At 43.8% G+C, this 17,642-nt stretch overlaps 1 protein-coding gene across 1 annotated transcript in view; it reads left to right on the forward strand.

The window, feature by feature from the left end:
• Positions 1 to 17,642, forward strand: part of PTPRT (protein tyrosine phosphatase receptor type T) — a 697,808-nt gene that overhangs the window by 664,025 nt on the left and 16,141 nt on the right. The window contains exons 21-26 of the mRNA XM_026656812.2: positions 6,382 to 6,458; positions 7,757 to 7,793; positions 9,156 to 9,253; positions 10,952 to 11,068; positions 12,543 to 12,697; positions 16,231 to 16,366. Of these exons, the coding sequence (XP_026512597.1) occupies positions 6,382 to 6,458; positions 7,757 to 7,793; positions 9,156 to 9,253; positions 10,952 to 11,068; positions 12,543 to 12,697; positions 16,231 to 16,366 (620 nt within the window). The remainder of the gene's footprint in view (positions 1 to 6,381; positions 6,459 to 7,756; positions 7,794 to 9,155; positions 9,254 to 10,951; positions 11,069 to 12,542; positions 12,698 to 16,230; positions 16,367 to 17,642) is intronic.

Below are 17,642 nucleotides of genomic sequence, written 5' to 3' on the forward strand. Positions count from 1 at the left end.
AAGAGATAGGAACAGATAAATGGAATGAAATTCTTTGCCTCACAATTTCCGAGGTGTCTCAGGATGGATGCCATTAAAGGGAAAGAAAGTGTCCAGGGAAGAAAGGAGATATCTGAAGAGCCTATGGGCCTGTTCCAACATCCATTGAAATCAATGGAAGTCTTTGCAGGGTTGTGAGTTCAATCCTTGAGGGGGCCATTTAGGGATCTGGGGCAAAAATCTGTCTGGGGATTGGTCCTGCTTTGAGCAGGGGGCTGGACTAGATGACCTCCTGAGGTCCCTTCCAACCCTGATATTCTATGATTCTATAAAAAAAAAAATCAAAAATTTGACTCCAGTGGAGTCTACATAATTTTCCTGCTGGGACACGGGACCAGGAGAGTATGCACTAGCCAGGAGGCCAGGCCAGAAATCAAGCAGAATTCAGGTATCAAAAGGAATCTTTTCTCCCAGACTCAGGGGTCCTGGGCAGCAGTGTAGCATCCCCTTCCTTACTCTTCTTGAGCCCACACCAGGAGGCATGGTGCTATTAGCTGGACTCTGTGATCCCTCTGAGTGTGACTCTCAAAGCACATAGCAGGAGTTAATGATGCTTCCAACAGTTCATAGAATCATAGAATATCAGGATTAGAAGGGACCTCAGGAGGTCATCTAGTCCAACCCCCTGCTCAAAGCAGGACCAATCCTCAACTAAATCATCCCAGCAGGGCTTTGTCAAGCCTGACCTTAAAAACCTCTAAGGAAGGAGATTCCACCACCTCCCTAGGTAACCCATTCCAGTGCTTCACCACCTCCTAGTGAAAAAGTTTTTCCTAATATCCAACCTAAACCTCCCCCACTGCAACTTGAGACCATTACTCCTTGTTCTGTCATCTGGTACCACTGAGAACAGTCTAGATCCATCCTCTTTGGAACCCCCTTTCAGGTAGTTGAAAGCAGCTATCAAATCCCCCCTCATTCTTCTCTTCTGCAGACTAAACAATCCCAGTTCCCTCAGCCTCTCCTCATAAGTCATGTGCTCCAGCCCCCTAATCATTGTTGTTGCCATCTGCTGGACTCTCTCCAATTTTTCCATATCCTTCTTCTAGTGTGGGGCCCAAAACTGGACACAGTACTCCAGATGAGGCCTCACCAATGTCAAATAGAGGGGAATGATCACGTCCCTCGATCTGCTGACAGTGCCCCTACTTATACGGCCCAAAATTCCGTTAGCCTTCTTGGCAACAAGGGCACTCTGTTGACTCATATCCAGCTTCTCGTCCACTGTAACCCCTAGGTCCTTTTCTGCAGAACTGCTGCCTAGCCATTCGGTCCCTAGTCTGTAGCAGTGCATGGGATTCTTCCGTCCTAAGTGCAGGACTCTGCACTTGTCCTTGTTGAACCTCATCAGATTTCTTTTGGCCCAATCCTCTAATTTATCTAGGTACCTCTGTATCCTATCCCTCCAGCATATCTACCACTCCTCCCAGTTTAGTGTCATCTGCAAACTTGCTGAGGGTACAGTTCCAACTCCAGTATCTGCTGGGGCTTTATTCTCCAGCCACATAAAATGAATAGCTCCCATTGATGTCAGTGGGAGTTATCCATATGCTGGTTTGGGAGAACCAGGCCCCTGGGAGAGAAGAAATGGGATGTTCACCACATAGTGTGGCTTCTCTGTTGGTCCTGTCAGCCTGACTGATGATTGATTTCATTGGGAATTATGCCTAAGTGAAGACAAGAGGACCAGGCTCAGAGAAATGACAGCAGACCTGGAAATGGAACCCAGGAGTCCTGACTCCCTAACGGCCAGTCATGAGAAGATGTGTCCTCATTGAGTACATGCTACAAAATTCTGAGCAAACAAGGTATCTTGGGAAATGGTGAATGAAACCACTGCACCTTTAACAAACTGCATAATTGTGGTTCAAATGCAATTGCTGGCAAAAGCCAGAGTCTGCACTGATTAGTTTTACAATTTTACTTATTAAAAGGCTACAGATGCCAATTAAGATGCTTTGCTAAATATTTCTATTACTGTTTCACCGCTCCAGGAACAGGAACCACAAGCTCCCATGGGAAGGGCATTGAAGGGCTTTCTGATTTTGCTGTAATTTCTCTAAGTGCCTCTGTTGTAACCTCTCACAGTAGCACCACTCTGCGAATCACAGCACAGCTTATCCTTACACCCCTTTGGGTAATGATACAGTACGAGGACTATCTTTCCCAGCTCACTCTTCCTTCTCAGCACTGTGTTAAAACAGGGCACTGACCTCTCTGTGCAGATACCAGTAGGTCTTTCTCCCAATCCCAACTCTTGCCATTGCAAACAGCGCAAACTGCAGTGGAAGAGGTCAAGTTCCACTGCACATGGGGAAAGGATACAGAGACTCAGCACAGTGGGTCCTAGTTCCCTTCAGTGTTGTGAAGCTCTACTTTGTGGGGCTCCCTGCAAACCAGTACACAGAGGTGTTTTGGGGGGAGCTGGGGGAGTTGAGTAGAGTTGGGGTCATGTCTTCATAACCACACAGATTCTTCAGCTTTCCTGCTGGGGAGGTGGAATGTGTCTTCTCTGTGGGAATTACTTCAGCCTTGAAGTTTCCTCGGTGCTGGGGGAGGTATCCTAGCAGAACTCAGTACAGCCAAGATACATGGGCTGTGTGTCTGGGTTTAGGATTTAGCCTTTAATGTAAAGATCTGAAAAAGCAAGCAAAGATTGGGGGATAAATGAAGAGTCCTCTTTGTAGACCAGGGACCAGTGAGGAAGCGGGAATCTGTTTGCCTGTATATGGACAAATAAAAATGTGCCTAGGGCGAAACAATTTAGAATAATTTTGAGGCCTGGGTTTTTAGTCCTCCAAAATGTTTGGGGGTGTCTGGTGTTGAGGTTTTGGTTTGTCCCATTATATAGATAAGAAAACATGGCAACTGTTATTGGACTTTTTGGTCCAGATTTTCATCGCATCTCCCCCTAGCCATTCAAAGTCAGGGATGCTGAGATCTGAGACTGTCTCTGGGGGAGGCAGGGAGAGAGAATGCAGAAGTAAATTGTACCTGGGATCTGTGAGGCAAAAACCCTAACTTGTTTCAAGACTGAGTTTAATACATTTATGGAGGGGAGGGTGTGATGAGACTGCCTACAATGGCATGTAGCTGATCTGCCACTGCTAGCAGCAAATATCTCCAATGGTTGGTGATGGGATATGAGATGGGGAGGGCCCTGAATTACTACATCAAATTCTTTCCCATGTGTCTGGCTGGTGGGTCTTGCCCACATGCTCAGGGGTCAACTGATTGCCATATTTGGGTTGTGAAGGAATTTCCCCCGGGGTCAGATAGGCAGAGAGACTGGGTTTTTTTGCCTTCCTCTGCGTCATGGGTCGCTTGCAGGTTTAAACTAGTGTACAGGTGGATTCGCTGTGACTTGAAATCTTTAAATCATGATCTGAGGACTTCAGTAACTCAGCCAGAGATTAGGAGTCTATTACAGGAGTGGGAGGGTGAGGTTCTGTGGCCTGCATGTGCAGGAGGTCAGACTAGATGATCATGATGGTGCCTTCTGGCCTTAAAGTCTGATAGTCTAAGACAGCACAAGTCTTTCCCTCTTCTTTTCCCCTGGGCTGAGCACTGTCCCCAGCATGGAGTGGGATGCCTGCTGTCAAAGGGAAGTGCTGTTCCTAGTACCCCAGGAGTAATTACAGCTGAGTCAGCCAGAATTCTCCCAGGGTTCCTGCTGCAGTGCAGTCCCTCGAGCCTCCAAAACAGACCAGAACTTGAAAGTCATTATTTGGGCCATAGAAATAGAAAATACAGAACAGAAGGCAAAGAGAATCCTACAGGGAAACTATTAAAAAAAAAAGATGTTTGAAATATCCTTTGGGATGGAGAAGATTGTGAGGGAACATCATTGAAGTATATAAAATTATGGAAAGTGCAGAAAGGACAGCTTTTGCAAAGGCATTTGAGCTACTGTCAAAGAGCACAAATGAAGCATAAATAATTCAGTCCGAATTTTCTTACGTGCAGAAAAATATAGAATTGAGTCAGTACCATGGACAGCAACCCAGACAGCTCATAAAAATAAAAACTATGTTACAGGGATGGGTACAGAATAAAAACCCGTCTAAGTCCAAGGAGACGGAGTGATCTTAGTTTATGTTCCTGACTTCCTCATTGAGCAATATCCTGTTCCTGGCTGCCGTCTTCACCTCACTGAAAATGTTGCCTCATGCCTCTGTATAGCTTCCATTTCATGGGATAACTCTAGTCTCAAAATGAGAAGTGGAAATAATCACACTGACCTTCACAATTATTCAAAAATGGGAATTTTGACACAAGTTTGAAATGATGAATTTGGTGTGCTAGAATGGAACTATTTTCAGTGAAAATCTTGTCACTTTGGAGTTGGTATTAAAACCTGTTTACAGGCAATTTTTTGTAAATTTTTCAAGTTGTGTTAATTCACAAGGGTAGAAGATGATATGGCAAAATAAAATGATAAAAAATGTCATTACAATGGTTCTGCAGTTTCTCACAGCCCTGGATTTTGTAGGCATGAGCTTGCTCTTAAGCAGGTGCTCCCACTCATGCTAAAATGTTTGGTGATTTTGTGATGTGAAATGAATTCACCCACACTCTTTAACTTCCGATTTGAATTTGAGCTTAGCTTGCCAGAGATTAGAGGCTTCTGAGCTAATGTGGTCCAGTAATGGAAAGTTCTAAGAATCAGGAGACCCAGGTTCTAATCTCATCTCTAGTACAGACCTGTTGTGTGACCTTGGGCAGGTTACCTCATCTCTGTGTCTCAGTTTCCCTATTTTAAAAAAAGGATATTTGCCTTCCTTTGTAAAGCATTTTAAACTCTATAGATGCTTTATGAGAGCACTAGTGTTACTATTAGTTATTATTAGTGCATCAATGTACTGTGTACTTTCCCCCATAAGGTACATTCCTAACAGCTTTGTAAAGCATTCGGAAAATCTGATTTAAAAGATAAGTTATTTCATGAACTTTTATCTAGCCAGTTCCCCTAAAAATATGAACTAGATTAAAGGCCCCACTCCCTCCTGAAAGGTAAGACATCATTAATATTTCCTATGTTTACTGTATATACAGAGGCTGTCTGTCACACCATTCACCCTATGAGCAAAATATTTCTCCCATGAAAAATAAAATCTCATTTCTATAAAAAGTGCAATGAGATATTATGACTCCAATCCCACAGAAGAAAAACTGAGCTCCCAGTATATTTCAGTTGGTCCAAAACCAGAATTGGACCGCAGCCTAAATGCCTCCTCTGTTTTTAAGTTTTCTTTGTTTCATTTCAAATGATTGTTTCTTCATAGCTTATTTTGGGTTACAGATAAAGCAGCAATTTTTTCCTTTGAAGAAAAATATTATTCTTTATGACAACAAAAGTGCTGCCTTCCTCGGTCCTTCCCCATGTATAAATGTCTACAAGTGATAGTCTTCTCCTGCCGCCACCTTCTTAGACATCTTTTTAGGATAGTCCCTTAGAAGTTCAATTTGTGATTCTTTATAGCTAGGCGGAAATTTTTCTCTTCTGTAACAATCTCAATCTCAACTCTCACCTCAGTTTCCACAGTCCTGTCAATCCTTGGCCCCTCTTCTGAGCAGACCAGGAAAGCTACCATTTAGTTCAAAGGCCTGGTCTACACTACCCCCCCACTTCGGACTAAGGTACGCAAATTCAGCTACATTATTAACGTAGCTGAATTCGAAGTACCTTAGTCCGAACTTACCGCGGGTCCAGACGCAGCAGGAAGGCTCCCCCGTCGATGCCGCGTACTCCGCTCGCCGAGCTGGCGTACCGGCGTCGACGGCGAGCACTTCCGGGATCGATCCGGGGCACTTCCGGGATCGATCCGGGATCGATTTATCGTGTCTTAACCAGACGCGATAAATCGATCCCAGAACATCGATTGCCTGCCGCCGTACCCTCCGGTAAGTGTAGACGTACCCTAAGCGTAGTGTTGGCTTTTGTGATCTGGACACTTCCCTAAGAGGATGAACGCTGAGATCCAGAAAATGAAGAATGTTCATGTTATGTGTAAATCTCGTAACAGATTATATTAACTTCAGTGAATAATGAATGCCTACTATAAATAAAGGTAACCCCAGGATGTAAAGGTAACACCTTAAATACCAAAAAGAAGTCATGGACAAATTTATGGATAACACCATGATAGTCTTGATACAGCTGTATGTGTGCAATCAGCCAGTTACAAAAAGCAGCAAGTGGAAAGCTCAGTTATAGTACATCTGCCCACTTGTTTTTTCCACTGCCTTAGGACAGCCATATTCTTCTCCATTTAACCACACATGAAACACTTAGCACTTTTATTTATCTTTAACTTTACTCTTTTTCTTTTCATCTTTCAGATGATCATTCAAGAGTGAGACTGCAGCTGTTGGATGGAGACCCTCACTCAGACTACATAAACGCCAACTACATAGATGTAAGGGCCGTGGACATACCTTGTGTGACAGAGAACCATATCATCATATCTGATTGTGGGCATGGTACTTCTTAGGCTAGCTCTACACTAAGAGCTGGAGGGAGTTTCACATCTTGAGGAGACATACTGACCCTAGCTCTCATTGAGCTAGTGTGGTGAAAAGACAATGAAGCCATGTCAGTGTGAGCAGCGGGATGGGCTAACTGCCCTGAGCACAGACCTAGGGTCTCTGACGGGCGTGTACTTGGGGCAGCTAGCCCCTCCCGTCCCCTCCCATCACTCGCACTGCCATGACTATGTTCTATTTTTAGTGCACCAACTTGATGAGAGCTAGTGGGGGTATGTCCCCTTATGCTGAGGATCATACCTCTCAGCTCCAAGCGTAGAGATACCCTTAGAGAGAGATTCACTGCAAATGTGATAGAGCTGATAAAGTTTATCCCAGCTCTGTGCTGTGTTGGGGAGGGTGGTCTGTCTGTCTGTCTCTCTCTATGAGTCACCTACATACATGAGATTTCTGGGTCTGATAGTTACACACACACACACAAGTGGAATATAAGATGCATGTACTGTGGACACAGAAATCAATATCACCCCTCTCACAATAACATTAATATAGACCTGTGGCTTCTTGATGGTTTACATGGTTGCAACGTGGGAGGCATTATATGTGTACTGGTATTTTTTTAAGCAGTAGGAAATATCTTTTTAAACATAGCCACCCACCCAGACACACACACTGTGGTCAAAAGAACACACATTTTCTTTTATGCATCTCTTAATCCTTAATAACATTTTTTTAAGAGATCCCTCAATGGAGGAAACTGAAAATATACTTAATCACTGATGGTTGAGTCTGTTCTGTAGAGGCAGGTGTGTGCATTTCAGACCAGAAGGCACAGATTTTTGCTTGTTAATTTCTAATCTAAGTAGTGAAGCAGGTTTCCCAGAGTGCCTCCAGTTTAGCTGCAGGACTTGCTGTTTCTTTGAGAAAATGTGAAAAATGCCTCATTCTTGTTTTCTCTCTGGTACTGTCAAATCCATGCTATGAAAACTCCAAACATTTCATGGTAGTTGAATTATTAAAGAGGACTAAAGCAGTTCCTGCCATTTGTAATTCCTCAAAGGGACCCGTGTCTCATGTGGGGTTTCTATGTACCCATTAGTGCTAGTGCTTCATTCACACACAACAGCTGATTCTACCCGGAAGAAGTAAAATGCATGTCCGTTTGCTCACTCTGACGTGTTATTTTAATGGACCTTCCTGATTTGTTTTCCCTTCTCTTATATTTTCCCAGGGATACCACCGGCCTCGTCACTATATTGCAACTCAAGGCAAGTGACAGTCTCCTACTTCTAACTATTTCTCTAAAGACAATGATGTGTTAAGCTGATCCAAGAGCCACTCTCAGAGTAAATCTCCTGTGTTTTAATACCTGTAAGCTTAGAGTGGTATTCATGCACAGAAAATAAAATCAGGCATATTCCAGTCCACTGCTTGTGAGGATATTTGAAACATACTCAAATGCACAACCGGAGCTAGATTAACATAAAGAACATCTAAACCTATGTGTAGTAGTAAAGTCTATAATGAGTAATTTGTCCAGGAAGAATGAGGTCAGAGTAAGTTGGGCACTGGAATGTGATTGAGGAATTGGTTGTGTATTAAGGTGGGTCAGAATTGAAAGGGAGTTTATTATGGAGCTGAAGAATCTGAGAATGTGTTTAATTATGATGTTTGCATGGTCAGGCCTGTGGGAGGGGGTTGGTGTGTTTATGATTATATCCATAACTGGTGACTTCCTGGATTTGCAGTGGACTGAGCTGATAGAAAATGTAATTGAGCAGCCTCACCTGTAAGTTGGTGAAGATTTTGTGGGAGTTTCCCACCACTTAAAAATACTAGCAACATGAAGATTTGTGTTGTTAGCTATCAACATTGATATCTATTTCTCCATGCTTCCCCTCTACACATCCCAGATGTCCCTACTGCCCTCCCACTCCCTCCTACACCATTATCAGCCACACCCCTTTGCCAGGACCCCTTCCCTCACTACCAGATATGCTCACTCCCTCCTACTTTGCACCTATGCCACCCCTTGAACTGGCCTGCTCCCAGGCCCCTTCCATGTCTATGCAATGATAGATTTTAATATGTAAAAGCAGACTAGGGATGGGGACTGAGGGCACATGGGTGTAGGGAGTGCAGCTCTACAGGGAATCTGGAGGGTGGGGAATAGGGACAGTGAGGGTAGACAGAGAGTTGGGGTAGGAAACGGGCTTTCATCTGCAATATACGGGAGGAGGGAGAAGCAAGCTCAGAGAAGCTCTGCTCTAATAAACCTGCTATGGTGACTTAACCCCAGAGCCACAGGGGCACATCCATAATGTATTGGATTGATCATATGTATCTATTTGCGTACTGTATCTCTCTCTAGTACTTATAATGCATCCATCACCACAGTTTCTGCAGTCCTGGAGCCTTAAAATCTCACCCGCCCTGCTGGAGAGAGTATCTGTTTTATTAAAGAAGTCAATATTGTTCAGTGGATGTCACCTTGAAGAACAAGGAAATACCCTGTAAGAAGGGTGGGATTTAACGTGAACAGGGCTGTAGGCAAAGAACAGCTGAAATGGATTGCTGACGTTAAACGTACCCTTTTAAGATGTCCTTTTTTCTCTCTTCTCCTGCCCCAGGTCCCATGCAAGAGACGGTTAAGGATTTCTGGAGAATGATTTGGCAGGAGAATTCTGCAAGTGTTGTCATGGTCACCAACCTGGTGGAAGTTGGCAGGGTAAGGAGGCTGTATTCCCAGTGCTCTCCACCACTTCCTCACCAGATACAGCCAAAATAGGAGCAGATGTAGTAACATTTTACTGTTCTAAGTATCTTGTAAATATCTCTCACTTACTGCACTTTGAAGAACAATAGAATAGATTAAACCACTCAGGTTTCTTCTTTAAAACCGTACTCTAATTTTCTTATTTCCTAGCTGCTTCCCTTCATCTCTGATAAGCACCTTTCTCCATCGTGTTTTTGCTTCCTCTTGATGGAAATATATTGGGCCAGATCCTCAGCTGGTATAAATCAGTTTAACTCTTAAATTCAGTGGAGTTACAACAATTTGTACCAGTTGAGAAACTGACCCTTTTACTACAGAAACAAAGTAGAGTTCTGTGTAATGTATGTGACTTATTCTTTATCTGCAAAGTTCACATGAGCAAGAATATGGGAAGTTTCTTTAATCTGGTCTCAGTGACTGTTGAAAGATCACTGTATCAATGGTGAATAGCAGAGGTGCTAGGTTTTGAAGGTTCGGACTTTTCCCCCACTTGGTTAGAGGCCATGTACAAAGAGAATGGCAGAAACAAGGACTAGGGGTATAAAGAGTCAGGATAGGAGAACTTATCATGGCAAATCTAGGCTTTTAAAGATAACCAAGAGACTAGTGGCTCCAGGGAATGGGTTTGGAAGGTGCCAAGTAGCTGGGCCAGTCAGGTAGGCCTAATTGTTTCTGAGGATCCTAGCAAGCCTAACTAAGGCTAGGGTTTGCTCTTCCCCAGCAATTCAAAGGAAATAATCCATATTCAAATTGCATGGCCTTGAAATGGCTTTTCCTTCCTCCTTTTCTTAACTCCTTACAATGTCTTCTATCCCATATTTCCCATCTCTTTTATCCCACCCTTGTTTCCTACCCTGCTCCCCTATGTTCCCCACTTCCCAGCTCCTCTAGCCTCAATGTCCAGTTCTCTCTCCCCACCCCCTTTTTTAGTAATTTTACTTGTTTGAGGTTTTAGAAATCCTTCCTTCAGAACATTTATTTGGGCCACAATGTTGAGAGCGTTATCCCCATATCCCACTTACTCCGGGTACTAGTTCCTTGCATGCTGAAGCAATCTCTTTAGAAATGCCAATTACTACATGGGGAGCTCCTTTCTAGAAACTGATAATTTACTGACACTGAGGGGTAGATGGCTGACACAGGAGGGGTTGACCAGATTGAGGTTACCACTGGCATGAGGGTGGTATTTGAGCTGTTAGTTTCTCTGCTGTACTGTAGATGCTTTGTGATTAGGACACACAACAGATGTAGCCAGGTGAGTCAGAGAAGCTGCTGTCAGACTTGTTCAGTGTTTCTGTTTCAAGTAGCCACCAGGTTACTGAAGCATGTTGGAACCGATGGGCAAAACTCAAAAGGTTGGGTCCTTTTTCTGATGAGTACTCAGATATTTGGATGCTGCTCTGAATTGGTCAAAACAATTACGTCTGCAAAACTGGACTGAGAAATTTGTGAGAACAGACTCACGATATGTCAGTGCTCCAGATTTGAGTCCCAGTCACAATGTTAGAAATAATTACAAATGTAAAAACATTTTTATGCAGTTAAGTGAACTTCTTTGAATGTTTACTAAAGATCCAGTTTTTGGATTGGACTTGAATCACACAATCCATTATCCCATCCATCCCTACAGTCTATTTTTTCTTCTTGTAGGTAAAATGTGTTAGATACTGGCCAGATGACACAGAGGTCTATGGAGATATTAAAGTCACATTAATTGAGACAGAGCCATTGGCAGAGTACGTCATACGCACATTTACTGTACAAAAGGTAAGGAAGTCCCCAGTCAATTTTACTTCAGACATAACACCTCACTTGGGATCTGAAGCATGGTTCCACACAGACATAACCGGGAAGCTTGTAGATGTGGGAGTGTTAAATTTTGACTTGTTTTCTACCTTACTAATCCGATGTTTATAAAGCATCTTCCAAGTTCATATCAGCAATTAGATGGAAGCACAAATAACTGTGGATACAATTCATAGCACTCAAATGTCTAAATGCATCTATGACTCCAGTAGGTAGATGTCTACATGCCATGAACAGTGACTATAGTTATTCACACTGGCAAATTGCGGGTGTGGGGGGGAAAGCCCCAGTAAAATTAGATCCCAGGCAGAGGCCATTTTTAAAAACAAATAAAAATAATAATCAGGGCCTAACTATGTGTATTTTCCCAAAATCTGCAGTTTAGTGGAAGGTTTTGTTAAGCACTGGTGGAAATTGGAAGCCTAAATAACGGACCATTGCAGGTCTTCCCAAATCATACCTCACGCACTTGATAAGTGATATTAAGCTTTCTAAGAAAACTCACACCATTCATTAAACCTCATCACAGCTACACTGGAATATGTTCCAGTTTCTAGTGCCCTGATTTCATATTTTGTTGACCACTGAGCTGTTTGGCAAGAAATAACCAAAGGCAGGTCTGGCAGATCAAAGGGTTTGGTAATGGAATATGGAACCCTGCACTCTCTGTGCCACAGCTCAAAATGTCAGTGACAAAATGGTGTAACTAAGTGGAAGCTCTTTGGCAGCCTGTGTGTGGAGTAAACTGGTGTGTCGGTCCAATTCCTAGAGAACAAGTACCTGTATCAGAACAGACAGTGGCTGATGCCCTTGTTTGTAGTCTCACCAGAGGCCAAGGCTGGGTATGGAAACAACATAACTACTCTCTCAGCACTAGATGCAATCCCTCCTTCATAGGGTTGAAATGCATTGATGGGTGATTATAGGGAAGCTTGCTCTTTTGCAGCCTGTGCCTTAACTGCTCGATGGCCTTCAGTTTCCAGGCCTGTCAGTCATTAGCACTACATTCACGTCATCAGAAAAAAATTAATGGAACAGACTGGATTCTAGAGTGGAAATGAGCTGGGAATTTGTACCACTAGTAGTCTCTCTTTGCAGGTGTGGTTGAGCAAAGGTACCCTAGCACTGAAGTTACCCCATAATGTTACTGATCAGCTAATTTTAAATTGCATTTAAGACAGTACACTGTGAATGGGGAGCTGGTAACCACTTTCATAATCCTCAGGCTTATGTGATACACTTCAGTTGTAGTGGAAGATGTAATCTCTTGATCTTTCACCTTGAAATCTCCAAAAGTGAGAAGTGGTATATGAAATGTGGCTTTATATAATTATATTTAAATGGTAGTTCAGCCCTCTGAATGGGTAAAGAATGCAGTGAAATATGGTGATTGTGACATGAAGGGAGAAAAATAGAGGTTGCATTGTCTCCTCAGAAAGGCTACCATGAGATCCGAGAGATTCGGCAGTTCCACTTTACCAGCTGGCCAGACCACGGGGTTCCTTGCTATGCCACAGGCCTCTTGGGCTTTGTTCGGCAGGTGAAGTTCCTCAATCCGCCTGAGGCGGGGCCTATAGTTGTGCACTGCAGGTATGCAATCTGTCTGTCTACTTGTCTGTCATCGCTCATTTCTCTCCCGGTCAGTTTTCTTAAGTTTTTCCTGTTTCTTTCAACCTAGTGACCACCTAGCTACCTTTTGTTGTTAACGGTATAGCTTGCCGGCCTTCGAGGTGAACTTGCGCACAGTGGAACAGGTTCTCCATTGTGCAGTGGCTGCTTTATGCTTCATTGCTGGTGTAAACTGGCCCTGGAGCTGGCATCATGGACCAGGGAGGGATCACTCCAATGAAGAGGATCCTCTGGTGCTGTAGGGGCTCTTAGCCCAGTGCCCTTCATGCTGCTGGTGTAGCGGGGGAAAATGGTGCATGGCTGGGATACCCATCCTTGGCTGCAATTTTACCCTCCTGTGGCAACTGGCATAACTCAGAGCAGCATCAAGTGAGGGGCTCAGGGCGGGCAGAAGGGAACTTTCAACCACCTTTGCATGTACACACATGCACCTTAGCTTCTACTTTGTGCTCTTCAGCCATTGGCAAGATCGGGTCCAGGATATCAGTCTTCCTGCTCCCCTGCCCAGTGGGAGATGCCAACTATTATATATAATTTTTAGCCTTCACTTAGCCCAGAGCCTGGGAGTTTAATTTCATTCTGGAAATCTGCCATGTAGCTTCCTAAGAGCAACTTTGACCAAAGTGTACCAGGAACACTTGCTTGTTTAAGAAGAGGGAAGACTCAAACTATTGGATTACATGCTCCCTAACTCTGAGCATTATTCAGGTTACTGTTATAATTACGGCAGGTATTACAATAGTCGCTGGAGTCCCCAGCTGAGACTGAGGTCCCCTTGAGCTAGGCACTGTACAAACATTTGAGAAAACAGTCCCTGACTGGAAGAGTGAACAAGTTTAAATGTGTGAGACAGACAAAGGGCAGGGGTAACAGAGAGGTAATGTGAGTTGGGCAAGGTCATACAGCCGGTCAGTGGCAAAGCCAGAACCCAGGTCTCTTGACCGACTCCAGTGTGCTATCCACTCACCCATGCTGCCTCTCAGGTACAGCCTCCTGCTGACAGACCTGACAGTCCTGCCCCTTCCCAAAGTTCGAAAATGACTCCTGGTAAGTATTTGTATTGGGGAACCTAGTGAAGTCCTTGCAGCATAGGAATGCTGTTTTTGTTCATTTGGATCAGACTAGTGGGCCATCAAATCCAGTATGAGTCCAGTGCCAGATGCATTAGAGCAGGGGTGGCCAACCTGAGCCTGAGAAGGAGCCAGAATTTACCAATGTATATTGCCAAAGAGCCACAGTAATACATCAGCAGCCCCCAATCATCTCCCCTCCCCCTGCTCCCAGTGCTTTCTGCCCACCGGCAGCCCAGCCGATCAGCGCCTCCCCCTCCCTCCTCGCACCTCCTGATCAGCTGTTTTGTGGCGTGCAGGAGGCTAGCGGGCGGAGGGAGGAGTGAGGGCATGGCAGGCTCAGGGGAGGGGGCGAGAAGGGGTGGAGTGGGGGCAGGGCCTGTGGCAGAGCCAGGGGTTGAGCAGTGAGCACCCCCCCGGCACATTGGAAAGTTGGTGCCTGTAGCTCCAATCCCGGAGTCAGTGCCTATACAAGGAGCTGCATATTAACTTCTGAAGAGTCGCATGTGGCTCCAGAGCCACAGGTTGGCCACCCCTGCATTAGAGAGAGGCACCAGACCTCTAAAATTCATATAACCAATTACGTAATGTCTGACAGGGTGAAAAGTCCCTTCCTCAACCATGTGACGATGAGCTGATGTCTTGGTAACCCCGCATAGTGAGGACAGCTACAAGTGGTAGTCACAAAATTATCCATTCTTTTTTTAAAAAAATTGAGCTGCATTTGATTTTGTATTTGCATTAATATATGCATATAATAGCACTGTGGCCTCCAACCACTGAACAAGAGTTGCCAATATCCCATTATAAGAAAGATGTTACCAGAACAGAGAAATAGTATATAGCAGCTGTTTCCCCGATGCTTCCACTCCAATAAAACATACAAACATATCTGTTTATAGAAGAGGCATAGATGAAAAGCTAGCAAGGTCAGAGAACACAATTGCTGTTCCATGCTTTCCCCTCCAAACCAAATCAATCATAAGCCAGTTACAACTGTTGTTCCATACCTCTTAGGGAGTGCATGTATGAGGCGAGGGGGAAGAGAGAATGAATTCCAAGACCACCCCAAAAAGGGAAATAAATTAATCCCTCTGTCTTTAGCAGGCAGGCAGGTTTATAATAAAATACAAATGAAACCCCAGGAGGTGGCAGGTGGTAGCTATTTTCCACAACTCTGGGTTTCTATCTGCTACTTCAGAGCTGTGACCCAGGCCTGGCCTTCGAAAGAGACTGGTCCTGATTCAGCAATGCTGAGAAAGAGAGGAGAGATTTTTCATCCTTCACATTTTAATGAATAAATGCCATTCACTCTCTGTTATTTATCTGCTTTTGAATTTTAATGACTAGCTCTAAGTGGTAATAACCAAATTCTCCCTACCAGTGCCTTTGCTGGATAATATCACCGCTCGATATTTATGGACTGCCAGTGACCTCTAAATATAGAAATGTTATAACTATTTGTTAAAATTTTGAAAAGCAGAGAGATAAAGAGAGAGGAAATGCCACTTATTCATTAAAATTCTGCAAATGAAAAATATCTTCCCCCTGTTCAGCTCTTGATTAATCTGGCACATTAATTCATGTTCATTCATATCTCTTTGCTTTACAGCACCGTCTGGAGTTTCATACATCGAAAGTTTTCTTGGCTCTAGCTGAGTTTGCCCCTTTCCTCTAGGATAATGGGGAGAGACTTCCTCCTCTCTTTATCTGTCACACTTAGACAACTCGGATGACTTCCCCAGTGGGAGAGGGGACTCATTGCCAACACCATTCATGTGAGAGGTTTCAAGTCTCGCAAACAGTGGGAGTTCTAAATTTAAGCACTTGAGTAGCCCAAAGCTCCCTTCTCTACAGTCTCACAACCCCCACCCTGGACTCTCTCCACCCCAGGCCAGTTCTCCATGTACCGAATGTAACTCCCACCAACTAAAATGGGAGAAGGATCTTGCGGGTACAGAACTGGGGCCCCCTTCAACATGTGCACCTGAGTATGGCAGAGCGCTTTTAAAAGTCACATGGGAAAACCTCTTCCAAAATATATTTTCTGAAGCTGCCTCTAATTACAAGAGCATGAGTTTCCTCTCTGTCTCAGTTCATAACAGAGTCAGATGTTCTGTAGCTCGGGTGCTTATGGAAGCATTGCTGGACAGGGCTAGAATATTTTTCATTGATCTTCCTACTAGTGTCTGAGAAATAGTTTTTCTTCTTACCCCTCTCTCTTTTCCCCTTCCCAAGAAAACCACCTAGCCTCACTCTCCTATGTCTCATGCTGTTTCAGCAACACAGAAGACCAGTCCTTCAGTACAGAGGGGCAGCTAATGAAGGAAGACAACTGTGCCTGCAACACACAGATTTTTTTTCTCCTCTTGAGAGCCCTGCCTCTTCATGGTCTATTGATCAGGGCTTCATTCTTTTTTGCAGCGCTGGTGCTGGAAGGACAGGGTGCTTTATTGCCATTGACATCATGCTGGACATGGCAGAGAATGAAGGTGTCGTAGACATATTTAACTGTGTGCGAGAGCTACGATCCCAGAGGGTCAATTTGGTACAGACAGAGGTAGGTGCCAGCAGCTATTTTCTCTTGTTTTACAGCCCTCCTGTCAGCCTCTACTCAAGAGGAGCCTATGAGTGAGTTAGGTCAATGCCTGTTTCCACCACCAGCTTGTTGTATGGAATTCTGTGTAGCTAAACTTGAATAGGCATGTATTAAATGCTCCCATGTACAGGCACATATTGAGTGTACCCAAGGCATGAGGATAAATTATGTACCCAGTTACTCATCTGTTGGTGCCTTGTTCAGTTTTTGTCTTGCATTGTATCAAACTATCTCATGAGTCCTGGTGTGTGTCATTGTACCAGGTTTCTACATATTGCAGCATGCATTGACCCATCAGAAGAGCCTTATGCTCTTCTATTATACTGCACTTATCACCCTAATATCTGAACCCTTACATAATGCTCATTTGATATCAATTAATTACACGTAGCTAAACAAATATGTGAAATATGCCACAAAATATATTTCCCTAATAAATCCAAAGAATTAGAGTCTGATTCAGCAAGCTGCCGAAGTACATGCGCATATTTGAAGCACGTAAATGGACCCATTGACTTCAGTAGAACTAGTCACTTGATTGACGCTGGATATGTACTTAATTACCCTGCTGAATCAGGACAATAGAGCATAGAAAAAGGGGGAACAAATATAATTCTGCTGGACTCCATTGCCAGGATATGGTCTCGGTAAAGAACATTCTGTTTATCCTGTGGAAAACCATGCATCTTTCAAATTACCAGTAATCAGAAGTCCATTACAGATGAGAGAGATGGAATAGAGCTGGTCGTGCATCTTGTTGTTTTTACTGCAATAGCACCACCAGAGTATAATTGCTCCTAAACTATTTGTGGGATACTTGTCCTAGACTAAGTGTTTATACTGATTTTTTTCCTCCATTGTGCCTCTGGGGTCCAGAGGCTTCCCATTTTATGTTTACATTTGAAAGGGGTTGTACAAGCCACGTTTTTAATGGTGGGCAAAACAGGTTCACTCACAAAATTCTGTTGTGCTTGCAAAAACCTGTAACTGCACATCTTGTGACATATCTGCAAGCAGAATTTCCCAGTTTAAATCCGCAAACTGCCCATTTACATGCACAAATGTAGAATTTTATGGGCATAATGAGTACACTTGAATTTTGTCGTGCTTGAACATTTGTGCTGATGAGGCACATTCTGCACAAATCTATGGCACAGGCAGTGGTATATGGATCTCTGTCTTTTGTTGCTCACTGGAAACATTGCTGGAGTAGTGTCATCTACTCCTGTCTTTCAGG

This window comes from Terrapene carolina, unplaced genomic scaffold (assembly GCF_002925995.2).
Source record: "Terrapene carolina triunguis isolate 2854851 unplaced genomic scaffold, T_m_triunguis-2.0 Scaffold233, whole genome shotgun sequence".
NCBI lineage: Eukaryota > Metazoa > Chordata > Testudines > Emydidae > Terrapene > Terrapene triunguis.